Raw genomic sequence first — 20,537 nt, forward strand, 5'->3', positions numbered from 1 at the left:
AGCAGAGCGTCTCCTAGCCCCGTCTGCTTCACTAGATTCCTCTCCTGCTGGAGCCACGGGCTGTCAAGGCTGCCGATCAGGGCCGATGCTTGTGCACAGAGCTACCATCAGCCGCACAGACTGAGATGGGGCGTGAGTGCAGACTGCTCTGTTCTCCAGGGATCCAGGCTTGGGGCCTCCCTGCTTGCACTGCCAGAGTGTAGGGAGAGCAGGGAGCACTCTGGGCATGTGTGTGGAGGCTGAAGGGAGAAGTTTCAGAGAGGGAAGGAGGGCCACACAGATGCCCAGTGACACAGTAATCCTCTGACACTGCTGCACCAGCAAAGGTTCCCAGCTCAGGAGAAGACAAAATGCATTTTAATAGTTTGAAGTGCATGAGGTGTCTGCACGGCACCGCAGCCTGAGGGAGGGCAGGGCCATCATACGAAGTAAGCGGCCAGGGCTGACATCTTGTCCTTGGGCCGCCTGGGGTTGGGCTTCCCCGGGGGCCTCCTGGCCCGGCCCCGCCCTCGACCCTGCCTCCTCCCTGGTCCACCGCGGTGCATGGGGTGGCAGGAGGGCGCATGCTTCAGCTCCACCAGCTCCTGGAAGATGGGGTCACAGAAGACACAGCCCATGTGCTGTGTCTCGTCACCCGGGAGTGGGGACTTTGCCTTGTTGAAGTCCACGTCAAGCAAGGCGGCCTCACAGACACTGCAGGTGTCGGCGGACACCCGCACACGGTGGGCGTTCTCGAAGCAGTGCGCCACCACGTTGCACTTGTTGCAGGCCACCTTCCACTTGGGGCCCGAGGTGGGATCCAGCACCAGCACCCCACTCTCGCATTCCACGCACTGGCCGATGCCCAGCATGCTCAGCGAGTGCTGGCAGGAGGGGTGTGTACATTCATTGCAGCCCATGCCTGGTGGAAGAGGGGAGCCCTGTGAGGCAGGCTTGCCACACCTGCCTGCCCTCTGCGGCCTGCTCCCAATGCCTCAAGCTCCTGGATCCCTTGTCCCAGCAGAAGAAACTCTTCTTGGCCTCGCTCCTGGGGACAGCCTTGCTTATGCTTTGGCTCCTGGCTGCCGTTACTTCTGTTTTCTGCTTATCCGAAACCTCCTCAACTCTTGAGGCCCCTTGCTGGCACTGTCCCAGTGAGTTCCAGCTGACTCCATCCCCACTTTGCTTTGCTGCCACAGCTTGTTACTGGTAACGCCACATGACCCTCATGTCACTGGGCCACATGGACCACCCTGTCAGGTGCTCTGGAGGCAGCAGGAGGGTGGAGATGGGGCCTCACTCTCCCGGCAGCCTGAGGCCTTAGGGGGCTTCCTGCAGAGCCCACGGTGAATGTGGGCAGACACCTCACTCCTGCAGGTTCCTGGTCTGGCTCGGTGCTCTCTGACCTGCCTGCCTGGACACAAGCTCTCCCTTCTCCAGTAATGAGGATGAGGATATAGGACAGTGGTGGACGTGGACTGGGGGTGCCCACTCACTGGGGGGGTCCTCTTGCTCACTCAGCTCCAGAGGGAGCACTGCACACCTGTGCCCAGGTCCTGAGAGTGGACCAGGGTTGCCTGCTTGATTCTGACAGAGAGGGGGTGGCACTGCCTGGCTGAGACCTGAGCAGTGCCCCAGCTATATCCAGGGTCTCTCGTCTCAGTGCCAGTGAGTGCAGTAAAGGCCAAGGTGAGGGGTCCCCTCAGAGTCCGGCCTGGTGTAAGGCAGGAGCTGACACTGAACAGAGACTGCAGCTGCCTGTGGACAGGAGGGAGCGGCCGCACTCACCTTTCTTCATGTCTCGGAAGGGAGGGTGGTTGTAGCAGTAGGGGCACAGTGGGTAGCTCTTGCCCCGAGAGCCCGACGACCACAGGACCAGCTCAAAGTCGTCCAGCGGGCAGCGGAGCTCCTTGTAGAGCTTGATGGTGCCATTCTGGGGGAGTGTGTAGGTCTCGTCACAGTGGGAGCAGTGCAGGCGGCTTGGCTTGGCCTGCGGTAATGCCAGGCAGGGGCGGTGAGGGTCACTGAGGCCACGGACTTGGCCCCTGCCCAACTCCTCTCATGATACACAATATGTAACCTGTCATGCAGAACCTGTGACACATTGCCAGGCAAGGACCCCGAGTCTCCGGGCCTTGCCCCGAGCATGCAGAAAGGCAGTTTGAAATCCTGGTGCGTATGTCAATGCCCACAGTGGCAAGTGGTGTGCTGTTAGGAAACGCACCGTGTTTGTGTAGCCCAATGGCTATGTCTCAGGGGTCATGGGGACACTGGATATTTTTTGGCAAGGCTGCTTTATACTCATTCTTCTGTGGCAATCAGGACAAAGAATGTAATTCCTATGTGACCAACGATAAAGCTGAAGCCTACGGGGGTAAGGCTGCTTGCCCGAGTCAATGCTCCCTGCACCTACCTGGATGTACTTCATGAAGCGGTGGCACTTCCCGCAGCGTGACAGGGGCTTGCCTGTGGCCGCCAGGGGCGAGAAAGACACCTCCATTAACTCATCCATGCCTGTGGGCAAGCAGAGTGCAGAAGTCACCTCTCTCATAGTCTCTGGCAGAAGACGCCACGATACGTGGTCAAGGGTCTGAGTGTGAGAGCGTCCCCGCAGAAACTGGTTTCTACTGTCTGTGGCAGAATGGCAGGGCAGCAGCCCCGTGCATCAGAGCGCATGCTCCTGGCCATGTGTGGTGTAAATGCACCTGCTCTTTCAACCCAGCCAGGTGGTGTCACTGCCATGACCTAGAGACCTGCAGCCCAGATCTGGGAGCTGGTCTTATGTGGGGACCTGGGTCCCCAGGTGTTGGCTGTGCTGACAGAGGGTCCTCTGGTGAGGGGCAGGCCAGAGGCAGACTCTACCGGCAATGGAGTCGACAAAGTAGTGGAACTTCCTCTTGAACACGTCTAGGGTGTGGCCCAGGACCTGGCGGTAGTCGGCCTTGCCCTGGGCGATCAGGTTCAGCTGCTTCTCCACTGCACTGCGGATGGTGGGGAGCACCAGCTCTGCATCTGCGAGTGGGCAGGGGGTAGATGCTGCCCTGAGCACTCACACCCAGAGCTCTGCCACCCCCTCCCAGGCGGGACTACTGCCCTGCCCATCCCTCCAGCTCTGGCCTGTCCTCCTGGCCTCTGCCCTATCCACCAGTCCACAGCCTCAGATGGTACCAGGCTGGCTCCTATGCCCCCAGATCTTTCCTGACTTCTCACCCGGAAATCTCAGGCAGAGTGGCCGGTGGCTAGAACCACATCACAGATGAGCTCCAGGCCGCCCCTGGGCCAGTTCTGTACTCCTCCCTCTCCCCTTGGCCTCTGGGGAAACTCCATAGGACAGAGCTGAAGCACCTTCGCCTCTCCTTTTGGTTCCCACACATGTCTGTTCAGCATTCAAACACACGCAGCTCCTGCTCTGGGCAGGTCCTGGGGGTCCTGGGCTAGTGCCCCTTCAGTGGTGTTGAGGGAGTGCATGTGGGGCTGGGGGATCACTGCAGGGCAGGGCCTGTCTGGAGGGGGCGGCAGAGCCAATGCCCAGGGAGAACCTAGGGATCCCCGGTGAACCCTGGGGGCAGGGCCGACGGACTCACCAATCTTGTAGTAGCCGTGCACCAGGACAATGCCGAGGTTGGTGGGTTTCAGCCGGCGCCCGCTCTCCACAGTGACATAGTTGCGCTGGCAGATGTTGTTGATATGAACAGGGATGCTGGCATCTGTGCCTGCAATGTACAAGGCCCCAGGGTTCCTGGCCTACCCTGGACACGCCCCACAGAATCACATGCGGTAGCACCTGCCACAGGGCCCTTGGTGCTCAGGTTTTCTCATGGCTCCTGGCCACCCACAGGAGGGAGGGCTGTGTTCTGAGCACCCACTGCACTGTGCTGGGCACCAACTGCATGCCTTTCACGTTCTGCCTTGAGAACACAAGGGCAGCCCTCCCTGCACTAGGTCTACTCCTGCTTTATGGTAGAGGCTCGGAGGTTAAGGAACTCTCCAAGGTCACAGTGCTTATTCTGTGTCTGGTAAATGTGACTTCTTTGGCTTCTCCTCCCTGGATCCTGTGACACCCACCTGGTCCTGGAGCCAAAGCCCCCTCCACCAGAACATGGAGGGGCTTACAAGCTCAATGCAAAGACACTTCCTGTCTCTCGTCTCCTCCCTCTCTGCCAAGGCCAGTCACGGTACCCAGGGCAGGCTCCCAGTCCCCAGGATTCCACTCTCCTGCCCAGAGCCTTCCTGGCAGAGGGGCGCAGCAGAAGCTGAGGCGTTCTGACTATGGTGGGTGCCAGTCAGAAGGGCAGAAAAGAGGCATAGGCTCCCTGCACGCTCACCAGCATGGGCAGGTGACACACACCTTCCCAAAGGAGCTCCCACAGAATCTCACATGGGAAGAAACTGGCCTCCAGGGGCTAAGGAGCCTGCCAAAGCTCGGCACCTGGTGTGGCAGGCTGTGGGTGGTGTGTGTTGCCACCGTCTTGAGTCTGCTGGGTGCCATGATGTGCGGTGTGGGCTCCTCTGCAGCATGTGCCCCGCCCACTGCATTCTCACCCCAGACCTTTGGTTAGGCGCCTTTTACACACTCCTGGGGGCTCAGTCACAGGCTCAGACCATTCTCCTGTTCAGAAGGTAACACCAGAGCCCTCTTCACTGTCACAAACTTGTATTGGTGATTGGGTCTGGCTCACTGGCTACCATAGGGCTGCCAGGAGCCACAGTATCCCATCAGTGGGAGAGGGCAGAGGATGCAGGCAGAGCACAGCCCACACTCCACAGTGGGCTGAGGGCTGCAATTTCAGGACCTCGGCAGGTGCCCTGGACCTCTGGGAGGAGCAAGCCCAGAGCTCTGCTTTCCTGCCAAGGTTGCCACGGTCACCAGGACCCTAGCCTGGGGAGGGACACTTCCTGAGAGTCCACCTCTATGACCACTGCTGGAGCAGAGCCTAGACACAGTGGCTGTGACATCCTAGAGGCCTCTGGAGCCCATCAGCCAGGTACAGCTGGAGATGGAGCCACAGGCAACAGGCAGTGCCCAGCAGTGCGAGTGCCACCTGGGAGAAGGTTCTGTCAGTGAGGCTGGCCCCCAACATGTGAGACCTCACTCAGCCCTAGGCCTGAGGACTTGGGAGGCCACCTCTCCTGTGAGGAGTGTGCACTGGTGACTACATTTTTGCTTTGATAAACTCCCCTGGGCTGCCCCTTGTTGGTTAGAAACTTCCTGGTCACCCTTTGGGGAGCCCTGTCCCTCTGTCAGGCATTTCTGTTCCCTCCGCCAGGGAAGCAGCTCCTGTGACGTCTCATTTCCTTGTCACGTGACTTCAGGACACACCAGGCTGGCTGTGTGGACTCAGGAGACTGTCAAAATGATTTCTTTTTTTTTTTTTTTTTTTTTTTGACACGGAGTTTCGCTCTTGTTGCCCAGGCTGGAGTGCAATGGCGCGATCTCGGCTCACCGCAACCTCCGCCTCCTGGGTTCAGGCAATTCTCCTGCCTCAGCCTCCTGAGTAGCTGGGATTACAGGCACGCGCCACCATGCCCAGCTAATTTTTTGCGCTTTTAGTAGAGACGGGGTTTCACCATGTTGACCATGATGGTCTCGAACTCTCGACCTCGTGATCCACCCGCCTCGGCCTCCCAAAGTGCTGGGATTACAGGCTTGAGCCACTGCTCCCAGCCAAAATGATTTCTATGAGTCATTTGACATCTCGGCCAATCTTCCGCCCTGTGGGCATTAGTCAGCGTGCGCCCACCCAACAGTGCATGAGGGCACATCTGGGCATTCACAGGGAAGGCCGGGTTCTGAGTGGAGGCCTTGGGAGGGGATGCCTGCTGTGGACCTGCCTGGCTGGCCACAGGCAGGCTCGTCAGTTTCCAGACACCAGCCTGTCGACAGATGCTGGGCTGGGCACATAGGGGTGGCTCGGCAGCTTTGTGAGTAGACTCTCAGCCTGAGTGCTGGAGACAGAGCTGGCTCTAGGGCCCGGGCAGGCGTACCCACCGATGCCGTGCCTCTCCATGAGCGTGATGAGCTCAGCCTCCGTCAGGTAGTCGGGTGGGCTCGTCTGCTTCTCCAGCATCTTTACCTCACTCACAGTGAAGGTGTCGCCCCGCTGGCAGGTGGGCAGGCTCTCCTCCAGGGGCACGCTCTGCCAGGGCATGATCTCTGTGAAGCCTGGAAAGACAGGTTCCGCCACTCAGGGTCCCCAGCCTGGAGGGACCTGGGTCTCAGACCCTGGGCCTCCCATCCCCAGACACGATGTAGAATGGTTTTTTTTGTCTGCCCATGAAGGTGGGGAGGAGGAAAGCTGGGCCCGCAGTGTGACCTGGTGAGAGGACGGTCTTCCCGGAGCAGGTGAAGAGCTCGGGCCCGATCCTGAAGGAGATGGTGCTCTGCAGGTACTTGCAGTCATGGCTGACTGTGGCGACGAAGTGTCTGGTGATGTACTCATAGAGCCGCCATGCGTCACCCCCTGCAACAGGCCAGAGCTAGTTAGCTGGGAGCCAGCTGAGGACTCTGGCCGTGAGGAGCCCCAGCTCAAACTCTCGCTTCAGCAGCAAGGTCCTGCTTACAGGGCCACTGTGCGGGACACACTGCAAATTGATGGAAGGAGGAAAGAAAATGTGTAGGAAGCCTGGACGGGGTGGCTCACGCCTGTAATCCCAGCACTTTGGGAGGCTAAGGTGGGTGGATCACTTGAAGTCAGGAGTTTGACACAAGCCTGGCCAACATGATGAAATCCCATCTCTACTGAAAATACAAAGAAATTAGCCAGGTGTGATGGTAGGCACCTGTAATCCCAGCTACTCAGGAGGCTGAGGCAGGAGAACTCCTTGAACCTGGAAGACAAAGGTTGCAATGAGCTGAGATCTGGCCACTGCACTCCAGCCTGGGTGACAGAGCAAGACTCTGTCTCAAAAAAAGAAGAAAATGTGGAGGAAGAGAACACAAGCCTCTGTGCCTCAGTGGTTCCTTCATGGCTGCAGCTCCCCCACCTTACACAACCTCCTGCCCCTGCTTCTGGCAGGACTGCTCTTCAGGTGTGGGCTTGTCCTTCTCGTGACATGTCTCGTGACATGTCACCATCACTTCAAACTCAGACTGTCCACAAGTGGCCTCTGTCTCTACCTGCACCTCATCTGCCTTCTCATGGCACTTGGACCACTGGTACTGCCTCGGGCCAGCTGGGAGGTAGGAGGCGCCCCCCGCCCCCTATCGCTGAAACCTGCCACTCTCTGCCTTGGTTTCATTTATGTCCCCTGTGGCGACTGCCCCCTTGTCTCCCTGCAATAGCCACCTGCACCTGCTGCCACCTCTTCATTCCTGTCCTGGTCCCACAGTAATGAAGCTCTTCTTCCAGGTGACTCCCGGCTTGCTCACAGCCAGAGCAGGCAGGGGCTGAAGGAGCCCCCACACTGCCGGCAGGGCCTGCAACCTTCACTGTCGCAGCTTGCCTTTCCCTCCCTGGAAGCATGGTGGGTATGGGGTGAGAGGGGTACCTAATTCGGCTTCTGTGGCAGACCTCATGGGGGTGATGGGGGGATGGTCGCCGGCGTCGTGGCCTTTCCGTGGGCGGTTAATGCCTTCTGCTAACAACCGCTTCACCTGAGGGAGAGAAGACATACCAGAGACTGTGGCTGGGCTCGGCTGCCTGCCTGGGTTTGGCTCGAGTACCAGACCTGGTCCCAAGGTCTGGTGACACACACACACATGTGGGAGCCAGCCTGGCTCAACTCACCATGTCGGCCCAGTAGGGGTGGTTGGCCTGCTGCCGCAAAGCACCCTTCAGGTCAAAGTTCTCAGGGTAGTGGGTGGTCTCTGTCCGTGGGTAGCTGATGTAGCCTTGCATGTAGAGCCGCTCGGCTGTCTGCATGGCGTGCTGCGGTCCCATGCCTGTGAGAGACAGGAGGCTCTCAGAGGGCCAGGTGCCTGCCCTCGTCTGTGCACTCAGGCTCCCAAGGTGGCCAGCCCCTCCTGGAGGGCAAGGGTGGCTCTGAACAGGCACGGTTAGAGTACAGAGCTGTTGGCCAGGTGGGCACCTATGCCACACAGCCTTGTCTGAGGCTGAATCCTGCACTGGTGAAGGTGGGCCCAAGAGGGGCCTGATGGGAAATGCCACTCACTCGGGACTCGTGGTCATGGGGATGAGACATGGCCTTCAGAGCCCTGCTCCCCACGCACTGGCCACGGAGCCATAACCATGCCTCGGATCGGCTCATGGCAGAGTTATCACATTTTCACTGTAGGAAGCCTTCTGGAGACTAAATTTAGAGAAATGTCCCTACGTACCCAGAGAAGAGCTGGCCACACGCAACATCTCCACGGTGTTTAGGGCCAGAGGCCTCTGCTTGGCTTTTTCTTTCCTGCTTGTGGCCTCCACCTGGAAGACAGGACAGTCGGTGATTTGAGGGAGGAGGAAGACACCACCATAGAGGAAACCAAGACGTGTGGATAATGAGACTTAGTAATTCCCTAAAAAAAAAGAAAAAAAGACATGTGGACCAAGGATCGGGTCTCATTTGGTCTCCCTGCTTCTCCAATTCATTTCTTCTCAACAGTTTAAAGACTTGATTGAATATTTATTCAGGACCAGGACCAGGAAGGATAAAAGAATAAAAATTCTCTTTAAAAAAGAATTTTTTAAGATACAGGATCCTGCTGTATTGCCCAGGCTGGAGTGCAGCGGTAACATGAGAGTTTACCCTCAGCTATCATCAGCCTTAAACTCCTGGGTCAAGGCCGGGCGCGGTGGCTCAAGCCTGTAATCCCAGCACTTTGGGAGGCCGAGGCGGGTGGATCACGAGGTCGAGAGATCGAGACCATCCTGGTCAACATGGTGAAACCCCGTCTCTACTAAAAATACAAAAAAATTAGCTGGGCATGGTGGCACGTGCCTGTAATCCCAGCTACTCAGGAGGCTGAGGCAAGAGAATTGCTTGAACTCAGGAGGCGGAGGTTACGGTGAGCCGAGATGGCGCCATTGCACTCCAGCCTGGGTAACAAGAGCGAAACTCCGTCTCAAAAAAAAAAAAAAAACCTCCTGGGTCAAATGATCCTCCTGCCTCAGCCTCCTGAGTAGCTGAAACCACAGGAACATACCATCATACCTGACCAGCTTTTTATTTTTTCAATTTCTTACACAGACAGTGTCTTGCTATGTTGTCCAGACTAGTCTTAAACTCTTGGCCTCAAGTGATCGTCTCACCTCAGCCTCTTAAAGCGCTAGGATTACAGGCATGTGCCACCAAGTCCAGCTACATTAAAAATTTTTTTTTTTTTTGGAGACAGGGTCTCCCTGTGTTCCAGGCTGGTCTCAAACTCTTGGCCTCAAGTGACTGAATATTCTTTTCTGAGAATTTTGTAGGGGAAGAGAAAACCTGGTAGATTGAGGAGTCAGAAGAGCTGCAGATGGAAATCCTACAGAAGGCAGCATCAGCCAGGCTACACGGAGGGCAAGTGGGGCCCGTCCCAGGGCAGTGCGGCTCCTTGCTGTGGGGAGGGCTACTGCCTGCACCTGGTGGTACTGCTACCTCTTCTGATTTTTCAAGAGAAGCTGGAAGGCAGAATTTTAGTGTGAAATCTAATTTTTAAGTACTGGTAACTACTCTGGAATTTTTGTAAACATCATATAGGTAGTGCAGTGCATCCGTGGGCTGTGCTTGATTGGGGTCCTACCACTGTCTACCTCTGCTGAACGTTTGTTCGAAGAGACAACTCTTTGTTTTGCCTACAGTGAAAACAATCCAAACAACTCAACCCCAGCCCCTTGCCCTTGCCAACCCCACATAGGCTGGTCAGGGCAGTGCCTTCTGCATTCATGACCGACAGATGTGGATGCTAACACGGAGACCAGTTGTTATGTGCAGCAGGGAGGCTGGGCTCCCTGGAGTGAGGGCTGGAGGTGTCGACGTTGTCGACGGTGTCTCTCCAGGAATGTGATCAATGCTGACAGCCTGGAGCAGCTTTAGAAGTCTCAGATGCCTGAGACAACGGCATGGTGGGCAAAAGTGCACTCAAGGAAGGCCAGAGAAGGCGGCTAAGGAGGCCAGGCTGTGTCTCAATGGATCTGGTAGCTGTCACGCTTGTAGCATGTTTACTTCAATAGCCACAGATGTGTCCCCAAGCCGTGCAGCCAGGTCACCTCATCCTTTTCCTAATAACCAAGCAGCATGTCCTTTCAATTCATAGAAACCCCGAGTAAGAAACAATCCCATGAAAGCACGCAAGCTGACTGAATTGGGATCTCCAGCCTCTCCCCTGCTAGCTGTGACCTTGGGCAAGTTCATCAACGTGCACACAGGTCCCTCTACAGTTGCTAGCTTGAATCTCTGAGTGAAATGGAGATCTGCCACACGGGGGTAATACCCAGTAGGTCACATGGAAAGGGGAGAGTGGAAGGGGCCTGACAAGGTCACAGGTATACACAGTACCTAGTATGGAGTGGCCATGCAGTACACTGTGGCACTGGGCAGAAATACCTTAGTAGGAGTATATGGCGGAGTAACCATTCCACTTTCCAAAAAGATGGCCATGTTTCAAAAAGGGGGAGAAAGATGTGGCCTACGGTCACAGGCTGTTCCTCCAGTGGGAGCCATCTGAGGCCCACCCTCACCCAAGGCAACTGTGACAGGTGTGGGAGGAGCAGGCGCACCTGGGCTTCCTTCTCCAGCTTTGTCATGTTTAAAAACATCTGTGCGATCTCCCGGTCGAACACTCTTACTCGGTCCCAGTCCAAAAGGAGAGATCTGTCTTTGTCAGTGTTAACCTGCAGCAAAAAGGATAAAAGGGGAACACACAAGAAAAAGTCTCCAGGTGAGCCCAATGCCAGGAAGAACCAGGACCGATGAAGCTGGTCCTTGTCTGGGAGCAAAATAGCCCTGGCTCTAATGGCTCACAGTTACACCTGTTGGGATGAGCAGATACGCAAGCTGACATCCCGTCCTTTCCACCCCAGCCCCGAAATCAGGCAGCCAGTCTCAGGAAGGTGGCCCGAAGCTGAGGCTGATGTGTCCTTAGGAAGCACCTGAGCCCTTTCCTCTGACACCACTCCTGCCTATCCCCAGTGCATAGCTAGTGCTAGGTATAGCCACCATGGGGGTCCCAAGCCTGTTAGCCAGAGCAGCTCCAAGACAGGGTCTTGCTATGTAGCTCGGGCTGGAGTGTAGTGACACGATCATAGCTCACTGTCCTTGGACTCCTGTCCTCAAGCAATCCTCTTGCCTCAGCCTCCCAGGCTGTTGGGATTACAGACATGAGTGACTGGCCTAACTGTATTAAGTCTTACCGTGAGCTTTTGTGAAGGCTTTTAGTTGAAGAAAGGGTTCTAGGAATTTTAAAAAGTTTGAAAGCCAATGGCCTCAGTCCAGTGCTTGTACCTGACCACTGCAGCCACTGCTTCCTGTGGGGTAACCTCAACCTACATTGCCAGAGTTGAACTCATTCCCACTTACCCAGATTCAGCACATACAGGCCCAGTCTCTTCCCACTGCCCTCATGAAGGCTGGGGTCCCTTAGCCCTGGGCACCACAGACCACTTCCAGGAATAGCCGCCCACACTTCTGCCCTCAGCCTGGGGCCTGCAGGCTGATGATGATGGAAGACTCTCAGAATCCATGCCCCTATCCCAGAAAGCCCCAGCATGAATGAAGAAAGGCAAGGAACCTTGGCCTGCAGCACCCAGTAGGTCTCTGGTTTGAAGGACTGGATTTTATCATGTCTCTCCACACAGAATCCCAGGGTTGGAGTCTGACACGGCCCAAAGGAGATGAGAGAGCTGTCTAAATCACCGTATTTCCCCTGGAAATATTTAGTTTGAAACCTGGAGGGAGTGGTAGGGTAGGGGGAAGGGGAGAGAAAGATATTTTTGTCACCGATTGACTCAAGACACTATTATGGCCACCCATGTGAGTCCAGCCCAAGGCCAGGGGTGGTTCGTGAGGGGGGTGGCACCGGGTGGTGTCCCTGCTTAGAACCCAGTGAGAGCAGAGTGGGCACAGCCTTAGGGAGGATTCGTGTACATACTTGGTGACAGAGCCAGTAAGAGAGTAGATAGAGGTTTCTACTGTCTTGGGCCAGGAAGCTTTCTATTCTATTCCATCTACTGCACATTCTCCTCAGGACTCCCACAGCATGGACAAACATACTTTATCAAGCAGGGCCTATGTGATCTCTGTCAGCCAAACAATTTTCTCAGGTCTTTTTTGTTTTTGTAGAGATAGGCTCTTGCTGTGTTGCCTAGTAGGAGTGCATTGATGGGAATCATAGCGCATTACACCCTTGAACTCCTGGGCTCAAGTGATCCTCCCACTTCAGCCTCCCAAATAACTGGGACTACAGGCTCACACCACCACATCCATCTAATTAAAAACAAATTTGGATGAGGACAGTATCTTACACCTTCAACCCCAGCATTTTGGGAGGCTGAGGCGGGCAGATCACCCGAGGTCTGGAGTTCGAGAGCACCCTGTCCAACATGGTGAAATCCCATCTCTACTAAAAATATAAAAATTATCTGGGGGTGGTGGCGCACACCTGTAATCCCAGCTAGTCAGGAAGCTGTGGCATAAGAATCACTTGAATCCAGGAGGCAGAGTTTGCAGTGAGCTGAGATCGTGCCACTGCATTCCAGCTTGGGTGACAGAGTGAGTCTCAAAAAAAATTTTTTTTTGTTTTAGGTTGGGTACAGTGGCTCACATCTGGAATCCCAGCACTTTGGGAGGCAGAGGTGGGCAGATCGCTTGAGCTCAGGACTATGAGACCAGGCTGGGCAATAGAGTGAAACCCTGTCTCTACAAAATAGACAAAAATTAGCCAGGCACACTGGTGCACACCTGTAGCACTTGTAGTGGGAAGCTCTGGTAGGAGGATCACTTGAGCCCAGGAGGCAGAGGTTACAGTGAACAGAGACTGCGCCACTGCATTCTAGCCTAGGCAACAGAGCAAGACTCTGTCTCAAAATATATATATATATATATTTTTTTTTTTTGTAGAGATAGGGTCTTGTTATGCTGCCCAGACTGGTCTCAAAGTGCCAACCTCCAGCAATCCTCCCATCTTGGCCTCCCAACGTACAGGGATTATAGGTGTGAGTCACTGTGTCCAGCCTTCTTCAGGGCTGGTGAAATCCCCTGTTGCTCATCCTGGCTCCGGGAGGCCTGGGGGCCCTGAAGGGGACCAGTAGAAGCAGGGCTCTGGCTGAGGGACGGTAAGGATGTGCCCAGGACTAAGCAGGTGTGGCCAGTACCTGGTGAATGCACAGCCGATGCGCAGGTCCAGCTCCTGGCGAGCATCCACTGACAGCGCCTCGTTGTGGTCGGGCTCGCCCAGGCAGGCCATGGCATTACAGATGTCTGTGTCGGTGATGGAGCTAAACCTGGCCCGGAACACGGTCTTCTCGCCACCATGAGCCTTGTTCATGACGGGCAGAACAGCATCAAGAACCTGGGGGAGGGGAGTGGCCAGCTGTGACCCACCTCCCAGATCCCTGCCATGGCTCCCCACCCCACTGTGAAACTTGGCTCCTTCTAGGGAAGAGCACGTGTGCTCAGCTCCCTCTGCTGCTCCTGCCGGACCCTCTATATCCCCTTGGATTTCCAGAAGCCCTGGGCTCTCCACAACACCCCACCACGCGGCTTTCTTTCCTTCCATCTCAAAACACATTCCAACACTCCTTTCTCACTCCAACCCTCTCTTCTTCTAATCCTCTGTTTTCATCCCCACCAAGTCAGGAAATGCTACTGCCAAGTACATAAGGGACCTCTTAGTCCCTAGATCCATCCCACGTGACCCAATTCCCTGCCTCCTAGAAGGAGGGTAGGCTTGGAACCGTGGGTGGAAATTTTAAAAGACTGGAGAAAAGACAGGGAAGGAAAAAAGAATGAAGGGAAAAGGAAATAGGCAAGAGCAGGAAGGCCACAGGTGGTCCCAGCTTGTGGTGGGGGCAGCTCGGGCTAAAGCACAGCAGGGGTCCTGGAGCCAAGACTCACTAGGAAGGCCGTGCAGTGGGACTAGGGTCACCGCCGGAGCCTGGCCACGCAGCTTCCTTACGGGGAATAAGTGGCTTCATTTCTGAAGGGAGAAAGCCCCATGAGCTGCCCCCATTCTCCATTCCTAGATGCAAAGGCCCCCAGGGAGGAGCCACCCTGTAGGGGAGAGGGTATCTGAGAAGGGACAGAGTGTGATCGCATTTGCTGAGGGTGTTGTACTGTAACACCAGGTGCCTGAGCTCCCTGTCTCACTGGAACCAGCTCTTGAGCCTGGGGTGAGAGCTGGGGGTCCAGGAGCACAGGGGCGACCCATAGAGAACAACAGCCCGAAGGGCACCAAGTGAGACCAGCAGTCACAACCACTGTGAGGGCACCATGGCCAAGGAAAGCATGTGGCCTGGGGTTTGCACAGGGAGCTGCCACCTGCTTCTCTGCAGGGCTCCCAGAGGTGGCTGGAGGCAGATGGTATCCTGGGCAGGGCAGGAGATGAGCAGAGTGAGGCCTGCAAAAGGAGCTCGGTGTCGAGGTCGGGAATCAACACTGAGACCTTGGGCTGGGCGCAGGATGCTGAATATCAAGCTGCCTAAGACAGCCCCAGTCTGAAACCTGCATCTACCCAGACAATTCTGCCCCTCCTGTGTTCACTGACACAGTGCATTCCCAGCATCGGAGGAACACTTGACCACCCTTAGTACAGCCTATGCAGTTAAAAGTATTCATGGAGTTTCAAAAGAAAGGGAGCAGGGAAGTGTTTTTAACCAGCAGGGTATTCCCTCCTTTGGCCCCAGGAATGATGTGACTGCTGGTGTCGGTTTGGGGATGGTGTCACAAAGACCGTAAGTGAGGACCAAACTGAGCTTCACACTCACCTCAAAGCAGATGTTCTCCCCCTCCTTGTCGCAGTCCAGCCACAGCACGATATAGTCGCAGCCTCTGCCCTCCACCTGCCACACAGCACACGTTCACACGCACCCACTGCAGGCCCGGCTCGTGCCACCTGCCCCCAGTGCTCCCATCCAGCACAGGGCTTGGGCCCAGGCCCTGAACCTCAGCTAGGAGAACTGGTACCGGGGCGGACAAGGAGCTGGCTGTGGTGAGGTTGGCTCAGCTAACAGAGAACAATTAAGTTTATAACCGCTGTTTTTGGATCCTCACCCAACCAAAAAAATAGAGAGAGAGATATAAATGCAACATGACCTTAAACCCCAAAACTGCCCAGAAAAAGGGTTAAAATGAAATAACCCTAACTGATAACAGCAGATGTCTTGGGTAATATGATTATAAATAATTTGTCTTTCTACTTATCTGTGCTTTCTAATTTTCCACATCTGTATGCATTTGTTTGAAAATTAAGAGGGAAAAAAATCCCCAAGCAAACAAGCTATTTTTTTTTTTTTTTTTTTTTTTGAGACAGAGTTTCGCTTTTGTTACCCAGGCTGGAGTGCAATGGCGTGGTCTCGGCTCACCGCAGCCTCCACCTCCTGGGCTCAGGCAATTCTCCTGCCTCAGCCTCCCAAGTAGCTGGGATTACAGGCACGTGCCACCACGCCCAGCTAGTTTTTTGTATTTTTAGTAGAGATGGGGTTTCACCATGTTGACCAGGATGGTCTCGATTTCTCGACCTCGTGATCCACCCGCCTCAGCCTCCCAAAGTGCTAGGATTACAGGCTTGAGCCACCGTGCCCGGCTATTTTTTTTTTTTTTTTTTGAGATGGAGTCTTGCTCTGTTGCCCAGGCTGGAGTGCAATGGCACGGTGTGGGCTCACTGCAACCTCCGTCTCCCAGTTCAAATGATTCTCCTGCCTCAGCCTCCCAAGTAGCTGGGATTACAGACATGTGCCACCACACCCGGCTAATTTTTGTACTTTTAGTAGAGATGGGGTTTCACCATGTTGGCCTGGATGGTCTCATGACCTCCTGATCCACCCGCCTCCTAAAGTGCTGGGATTATAGGTGTGAGCCACTGCAACTGGCCCAAACAAGCTCTTTTCAAAGCAGAAGAGCTGCTCTCCAGGAGTGAGGGCTGGCATTGGCAACTGCCTTTTGTGTGTCAGAGGTGCCTGAAGGTGCCTCCTGGGCAAGCAGGGGGCACTCACAGAAAGAGCTAGCAAAGGCCCCCCTGTCCAAGGGGGATTAGGACTCAACCAAAGGTGGGCAAAGACATCCGAAACTGCCAGTTGTGGAGGGGGTGGGGGCCCTGGTGTGCTCATGCCCAGGCCAGCCCAACACACCTGCAGGAACTTCACCATGTTCAGCTTGGGGTTAGCTTCTTTCTTTTCCGTGGGAGCTTGGCTGAACAGCTCTGCGGGGTCCACTTTGTCCCACTTGTTGTATTTTCCTACAAACCAGTCATAGTGACATTGAATCACATCTCAGTTTACAGAGGCTCGGCCTCTGAGACCATCATAACCCCAGGAGGAGGATGATCCCACAAATGAAGAGGGGAAAGCTTGGAGAACGGTTTGCCCAGGGTCATCCTGATGATCAGAGGCAGAGCCAGGATACTGGGTTCAGGCTTTTGGTAACCTCCTCCCATCCAGTCTCCTTTCTGCTTGGCTGCTGAGCTGACACCACACCCCGGCCAACCACAGGAGCCAAGTAAGCTCTCAGACAGCTGCTGCTCAGGGCTCACTTCCGGGACTTTCCCTGTGGCTGGGAGCACCATTCCTAGGGCTCGCTTTGCCTGAGCACTGGATCCCACCACTGGTGCCTTCACTGCCACTTCCAACCTGGGTTTCTGGAACCCAGCACTCTGTGGGGCACACATGTGCTCAGTCATTCCCATTAGAGGACCCATCTTTTTAAGCCTCACGTGCAGCATATTCACCTAATCATCTACAGAGGCCCAGTTCTTGCATGCTCAGCCACCTGGCTTTCTTTTAGGCCGCATTTCTTTTTTTTTTCTGAGACAGGTTCTCTCACCTTTTTACCCAGGATCAAGTACAGTGATATGATCATGGCTAACTGCAGTCTAGACCTCCCAGCCTCAGTTCATCTTCCCAACTCAGCTTCCTAAGACTATAGGTGCACACCACCATGCTGGCTGATTTAAAATGAATTTTTTTTTTTTGTAGAGACAGGGGTCTCGCGATGTTGCCAAGACTGGTCTTGAACTCCTAGGCCCCATTTCTTGCATCCTGGGAAAATAAGGTTAGACAGAGCCAAATTCAAATCCTGGCTCCCCACTTGCCAGCTGAAGATAAAACTTGGGGTCGAAATGCTGAGCCACACAACTCAGTCACCATCGTTGTCACTGCTGTCATCAATGAGCAGCAAGAACAAGGGCTGAGGCTTTGCTGTGTGCCAGGCCCTGTGCTGAGTGCTCTGCTCTCACTGTCACACTGAATCCTTACAGCCTTGGGAAGCAGATGGCATTGCTTTGAGACCCATTTTACTCTGAGAAGTGTAAACTCACAGAGGCTGTCATTGCCCCGTCTCCAGCGAGTGAGCCAGCAGAGCAGGGGAAGAAGCCTGGAACAGACTCTTGCCAACCACACAGCCGTGCACCTACATCCTGCAGGTCCCTAATGTAGGCCCTTCCAAGGTAAGTGATAACAGTAATGATATGGGAATGACAGCAGCCACCAAATGACCGACAGATGACGGTCAAGTAGGAAACAGCAGCAGCCTTCTCTCAAATGCCTGCACAGGTCAAGCCCTTCCTAAGACAGGTGCAGCCACTTTGTCTACACAGGAAGGCGCACAGGGAAGGCAATGACTAAGGGGTGCCGCTACAATGGGCACCCAGGGCTGAGCTCCAGAGACTGGGTTCTGGGCAGCACACCCAGGGACCCTCTCATCACTACTCCATGATCTGCTGGCCTTATGACTCAAGGAGTCAGAACAAACTTCCCCACCTAGAGGCATCTCCTGGCTTCAACTGGATCCAGGCCAGTGCCATGCAGAACTCCCTTTGGTAGAATGGAGGGTAGGAGGGCTTACCCAGGAAATCCAGGGTCATCACATGACCACAGACAGATGTCATCTTGAAGCGTACCGGCTGGCCAGCAAAGGTCCCAGTGTACTCATGGACTGAGCAGGCTCCATTCAGCCCTTTGTGTGAGGACAGGCTCCCTGGGCATGGGGAAGCACAAAGTGACTGGCTGCTCCAGCTGAGCTGAAGACACTGTGGAGACTCCGGCCCAGATGCCACCTCTCAGAGGGCCAGAGTCCTCCTTCCCCAGAATGATGAGTTTCTGCAGCTTCTGCAGACCTCTGCAGGTAACTGGGCACTGACAGATGGGACTGTGCTCAGGGAAAACAGCATCTGCCGACAACCTAGCACAATGCACTCTTGATGTAGAGACCAGGCTGCTGGGAGCCAGGAGCAAGCAGGTGCCGGCTCTTTCTCTACATTTATACTTTCATTTTTCAATTCCATTTTTGCCTCATTTCACTGAAACATTATTCATCATTTACTAAAATGGATTCTAGATCGACTCTAGGTTACCAGGAACCTTCTAATTATCGAATTCTCACCCTCTCCACTGACCATACTCAGCCACAGTTTTTCAGCTTCTGGGCACTGAGCACCATTTTTGGGGCCTCCTGTCCCTGCGGACCATGCCTTCTCAGCTGAACTAGGGTCTCTTCCTCCCTCAACTACTGGACCAAGGGGAGGTCAGGTAGACGCCTGTCATTTCTGGGTACCCAGCATCCAACACTCTTTCTATTTGGAGGGAATTCAAAGATGGGGGGAACAGCACCCTGCCAACCACCCTAGTGACCAGAGTGGGGAGTGAGTGGCAGACATTTCCTCTCCAGCTCCCTGGTGTCTTAGGAGTGCCTTTGGCCACAGCTCAGTGCTACTCTGGAGTGATGTGAGGTCCAGAGGACAGTGGGAATGCCCAGGGGTGACAATACCCGGGGCATAGCTTCATCAGACCTCAACTGGGGTGTGGTCCTGGCTGTGTCTCCTTATTTCCAGGGCTGGTTTCTGCTACCTGTACCCAACAGCCTTGCCAGGCCCAGCACTTGGATAATGACTATGCCTTGTGCCTTCTGAGAACCCCAGCTTTGGCACATGCCAGGAGTGGAAGCAAATGCAGCCCACAGTGACATACTGAGACGCTTCATTACCACCTGCTGAACTGAACCAAATCTACCCAGCCAGTGTAGAATCACATTAGGAAAAAGAAATGTCCTGCAACACATAAATGACCATGCTTACAGACCAAAGCAAGAAAGTGAGCATAGGGCTGGTGTCTCCTACCTCTAGAGAGGATTTTGGCAATTGACTGTGCCAAGGATGGCTTTTCAGCAACCATGAGTACAGTCTTCATCTTGTCTCAGCCCTTCACACTCCAGTGTCAGGGCACTGGCAACGAAAATGTTTAGATTCCACTCTTCTGCAGCACAGCACTATTATCAATGCTGACTCCTAAAGAGAAGAAAAGACACTTAGGGAATAGCAATGCTGTCAACAGAACCTATACCACTATAAGGAAACTCACTTTAACAAAGAAAAAACAAGACCAACCTGAGGCAGGAAGAAAAATTATGAAAACCTGAAGACCTCTGAGATATAAAAAACTACCAGGTCAACTGAAGTGGCTCACACAATCCTGGGAATCTGGCTCCATGTGGGGGAAGGTGAAGTGGCCCCAATTATCTCAGGTCAATTTTATTCCTAAATCCATGCCAGGAAGAAGCTGGGGGCTGGGGATCTGCAGTGATGGGTCAGGGCAGGCGGATGCCTGGCCCTCCTCTCTGGACTGGCTCTTCCACCTACAGGTGGATCATCTGGAGAGAGGAACCATCATGGCCGAGAGCAGCAACTCCACCTCAGGTAAGCACTGGGATGCCCAGGGACACTTCACAAAATGCAGATGACCAGACTGGGATCCCCAGGTCCTTCCAGTCCATGACTGGGCCTGAGACCCTCTGGCTAGTGGGCCCAGCCCAAAGCGGACATCAGGAACCTGTCACATCTATCTTCTACCTACTCCACTCCACCTCTTGCTTTGCAGGCCATGCTCTGGCCAAATTAAATCAAATATCATCATCAAAGCAAACATGCATTTGAAGCCTCTGTGCCTGTGCTCACCTGCCTGAGGGAAAGCCCCGCCGGGCTGGAGGATGCAGCTTGACAGCCCAGAGGCCCAACTCAGGTGCCGACTCTTCTTTTTTTTTTTTTTTTTTTTTTTTTGAGACGGAGTTTCGCTCTTGTTTCCCAGGCTGGAGTGCAATGGCACGATCTCGGCTCACCGCAACCTCCGCCTCCTGGGTTCAGGCAATTCTCCTGCCTCAGCCTCCTGAGTAGCTGGGATTACAGGCACGTGCCACCATGCCCAGCTAATTTTTTGTATTTTTAGTAGAGACAGGGTTTCACCATGTTGACCGGGATGGTCTCGATCTCTTGACCTCGTGATCCACCCGCCTCGGCCTCCCAAAGTGCTGGGATTACAGGTGTGAGCCACCGCGCCCGGCCGAACTCTTCTTTAAAGAGGTCTTGAAACACCACTGGCAGGATAAGTCAGCCCTCCTGTGCCCGTGGCTCTTGGGCTAAGTCTCCATTCCAACCCATTCACATCGTGTCATCATCAGTGACTACCTCACCCCCTAATAGGACACGACAGGCTTCA

At 54.6% G+C, this 20,537-nt stretch overlaps 1 protein-coding gene across 6 annotated transcripts in view; it reads right to left on the minus strand.

Annotated features, from left to right (window-relative positions):
- Positions 1–335: 335 nt before the first annotated feature.
- Positions 336–20,537, minus strand: part of LOC101043545 (DNA topoisomerase 3-beta-1) — a 270,953-nt gene continuing 250,751 nt past the window's right edge. For 4 of the 6 annotated variants that reach the window (XM_074391007.1, XM_074391009.1, XM_074391008.1 and 1 more), the window contains 17 exons: positions 19,166–19,333; positions 17,896–18,027; positions 16,185–16,291; positions 14,823–14,897; positions 13,212–13,408; positions 11,630–11,786; positions 10,620–10,733; positions 8,258–8,348; positions 7,707–7,861; positions 7,468–7,573; positions 6,294–6,440; positions 5,969–6,142; positions 3,564–3,692; positions 2,842–2,991; positions 2,393–2,493; positions 1,768–1,969; positions 336–901 (listed from right to left, as the gene is read on the minus strand). In XM_074391007.1, the coding sequence (XP_074247108.1) occupies positions 420–901; positions 1,768–1,969; positions 2,393–2,493; positions 2,842–2,991; positions 3,564–3,692; positions 5,969–6,142; positions 6,294–6,440; positions 7,468–7,573; positions 7,707–7,861; positions 8,258–8,348; positions 10,620–10,733; positions 11,630–11,786; positions 13,212–13,408; positions 14,823–14,897; positions 16,185–16,291; positions 17,896–18,027; positions 19,166–19,235 (2,589 nt within the window). In that variant the 5' untranslated portion in view covers positions 19,236–19,333 and the 3' untranslated portion in view covers positions 336–419. Of the gene's footprint in view, positions 902–1,767; positions 1,970–2,392; positions 2,494–2,841; positions 2,992–3,563; positions 3,693–5,968; positions 6,143–6,293; positions 6,441–7,467; positions 7,574–7,706; positions 7,862–8,257; positions 8,349–10,619; positions 10,734–11,629; positions 11,787–13,211; positions 13,409–13,953; positions 14,036–14,822; positions 14,898–16,184; positions 16,292–17,895; positions 18,028–19,165; positions 19,334–19,999; positions 20,193–20,537 lie in introns of those variants that run through there. The other 2 variants (XM_074391010.1, XM_039462357.2) reach the window with 2 other exon arrangements.

Source organism: Saimiri boliviensis, chromosome 21, assembly GCF_048565385.1.
Source record: "Saimiri boliviensis isolate mSaiBol1 chromosome 21, mSaiBol1.pri, whole genome shotgun sequence".
Classification (NCBI taxonomy): domain Eukaryota; kingdom Metazoa; phylum Chordata; class Mammalia; order Primates; family Cebidae; genus Saimiri; species Saimiri boliviensis.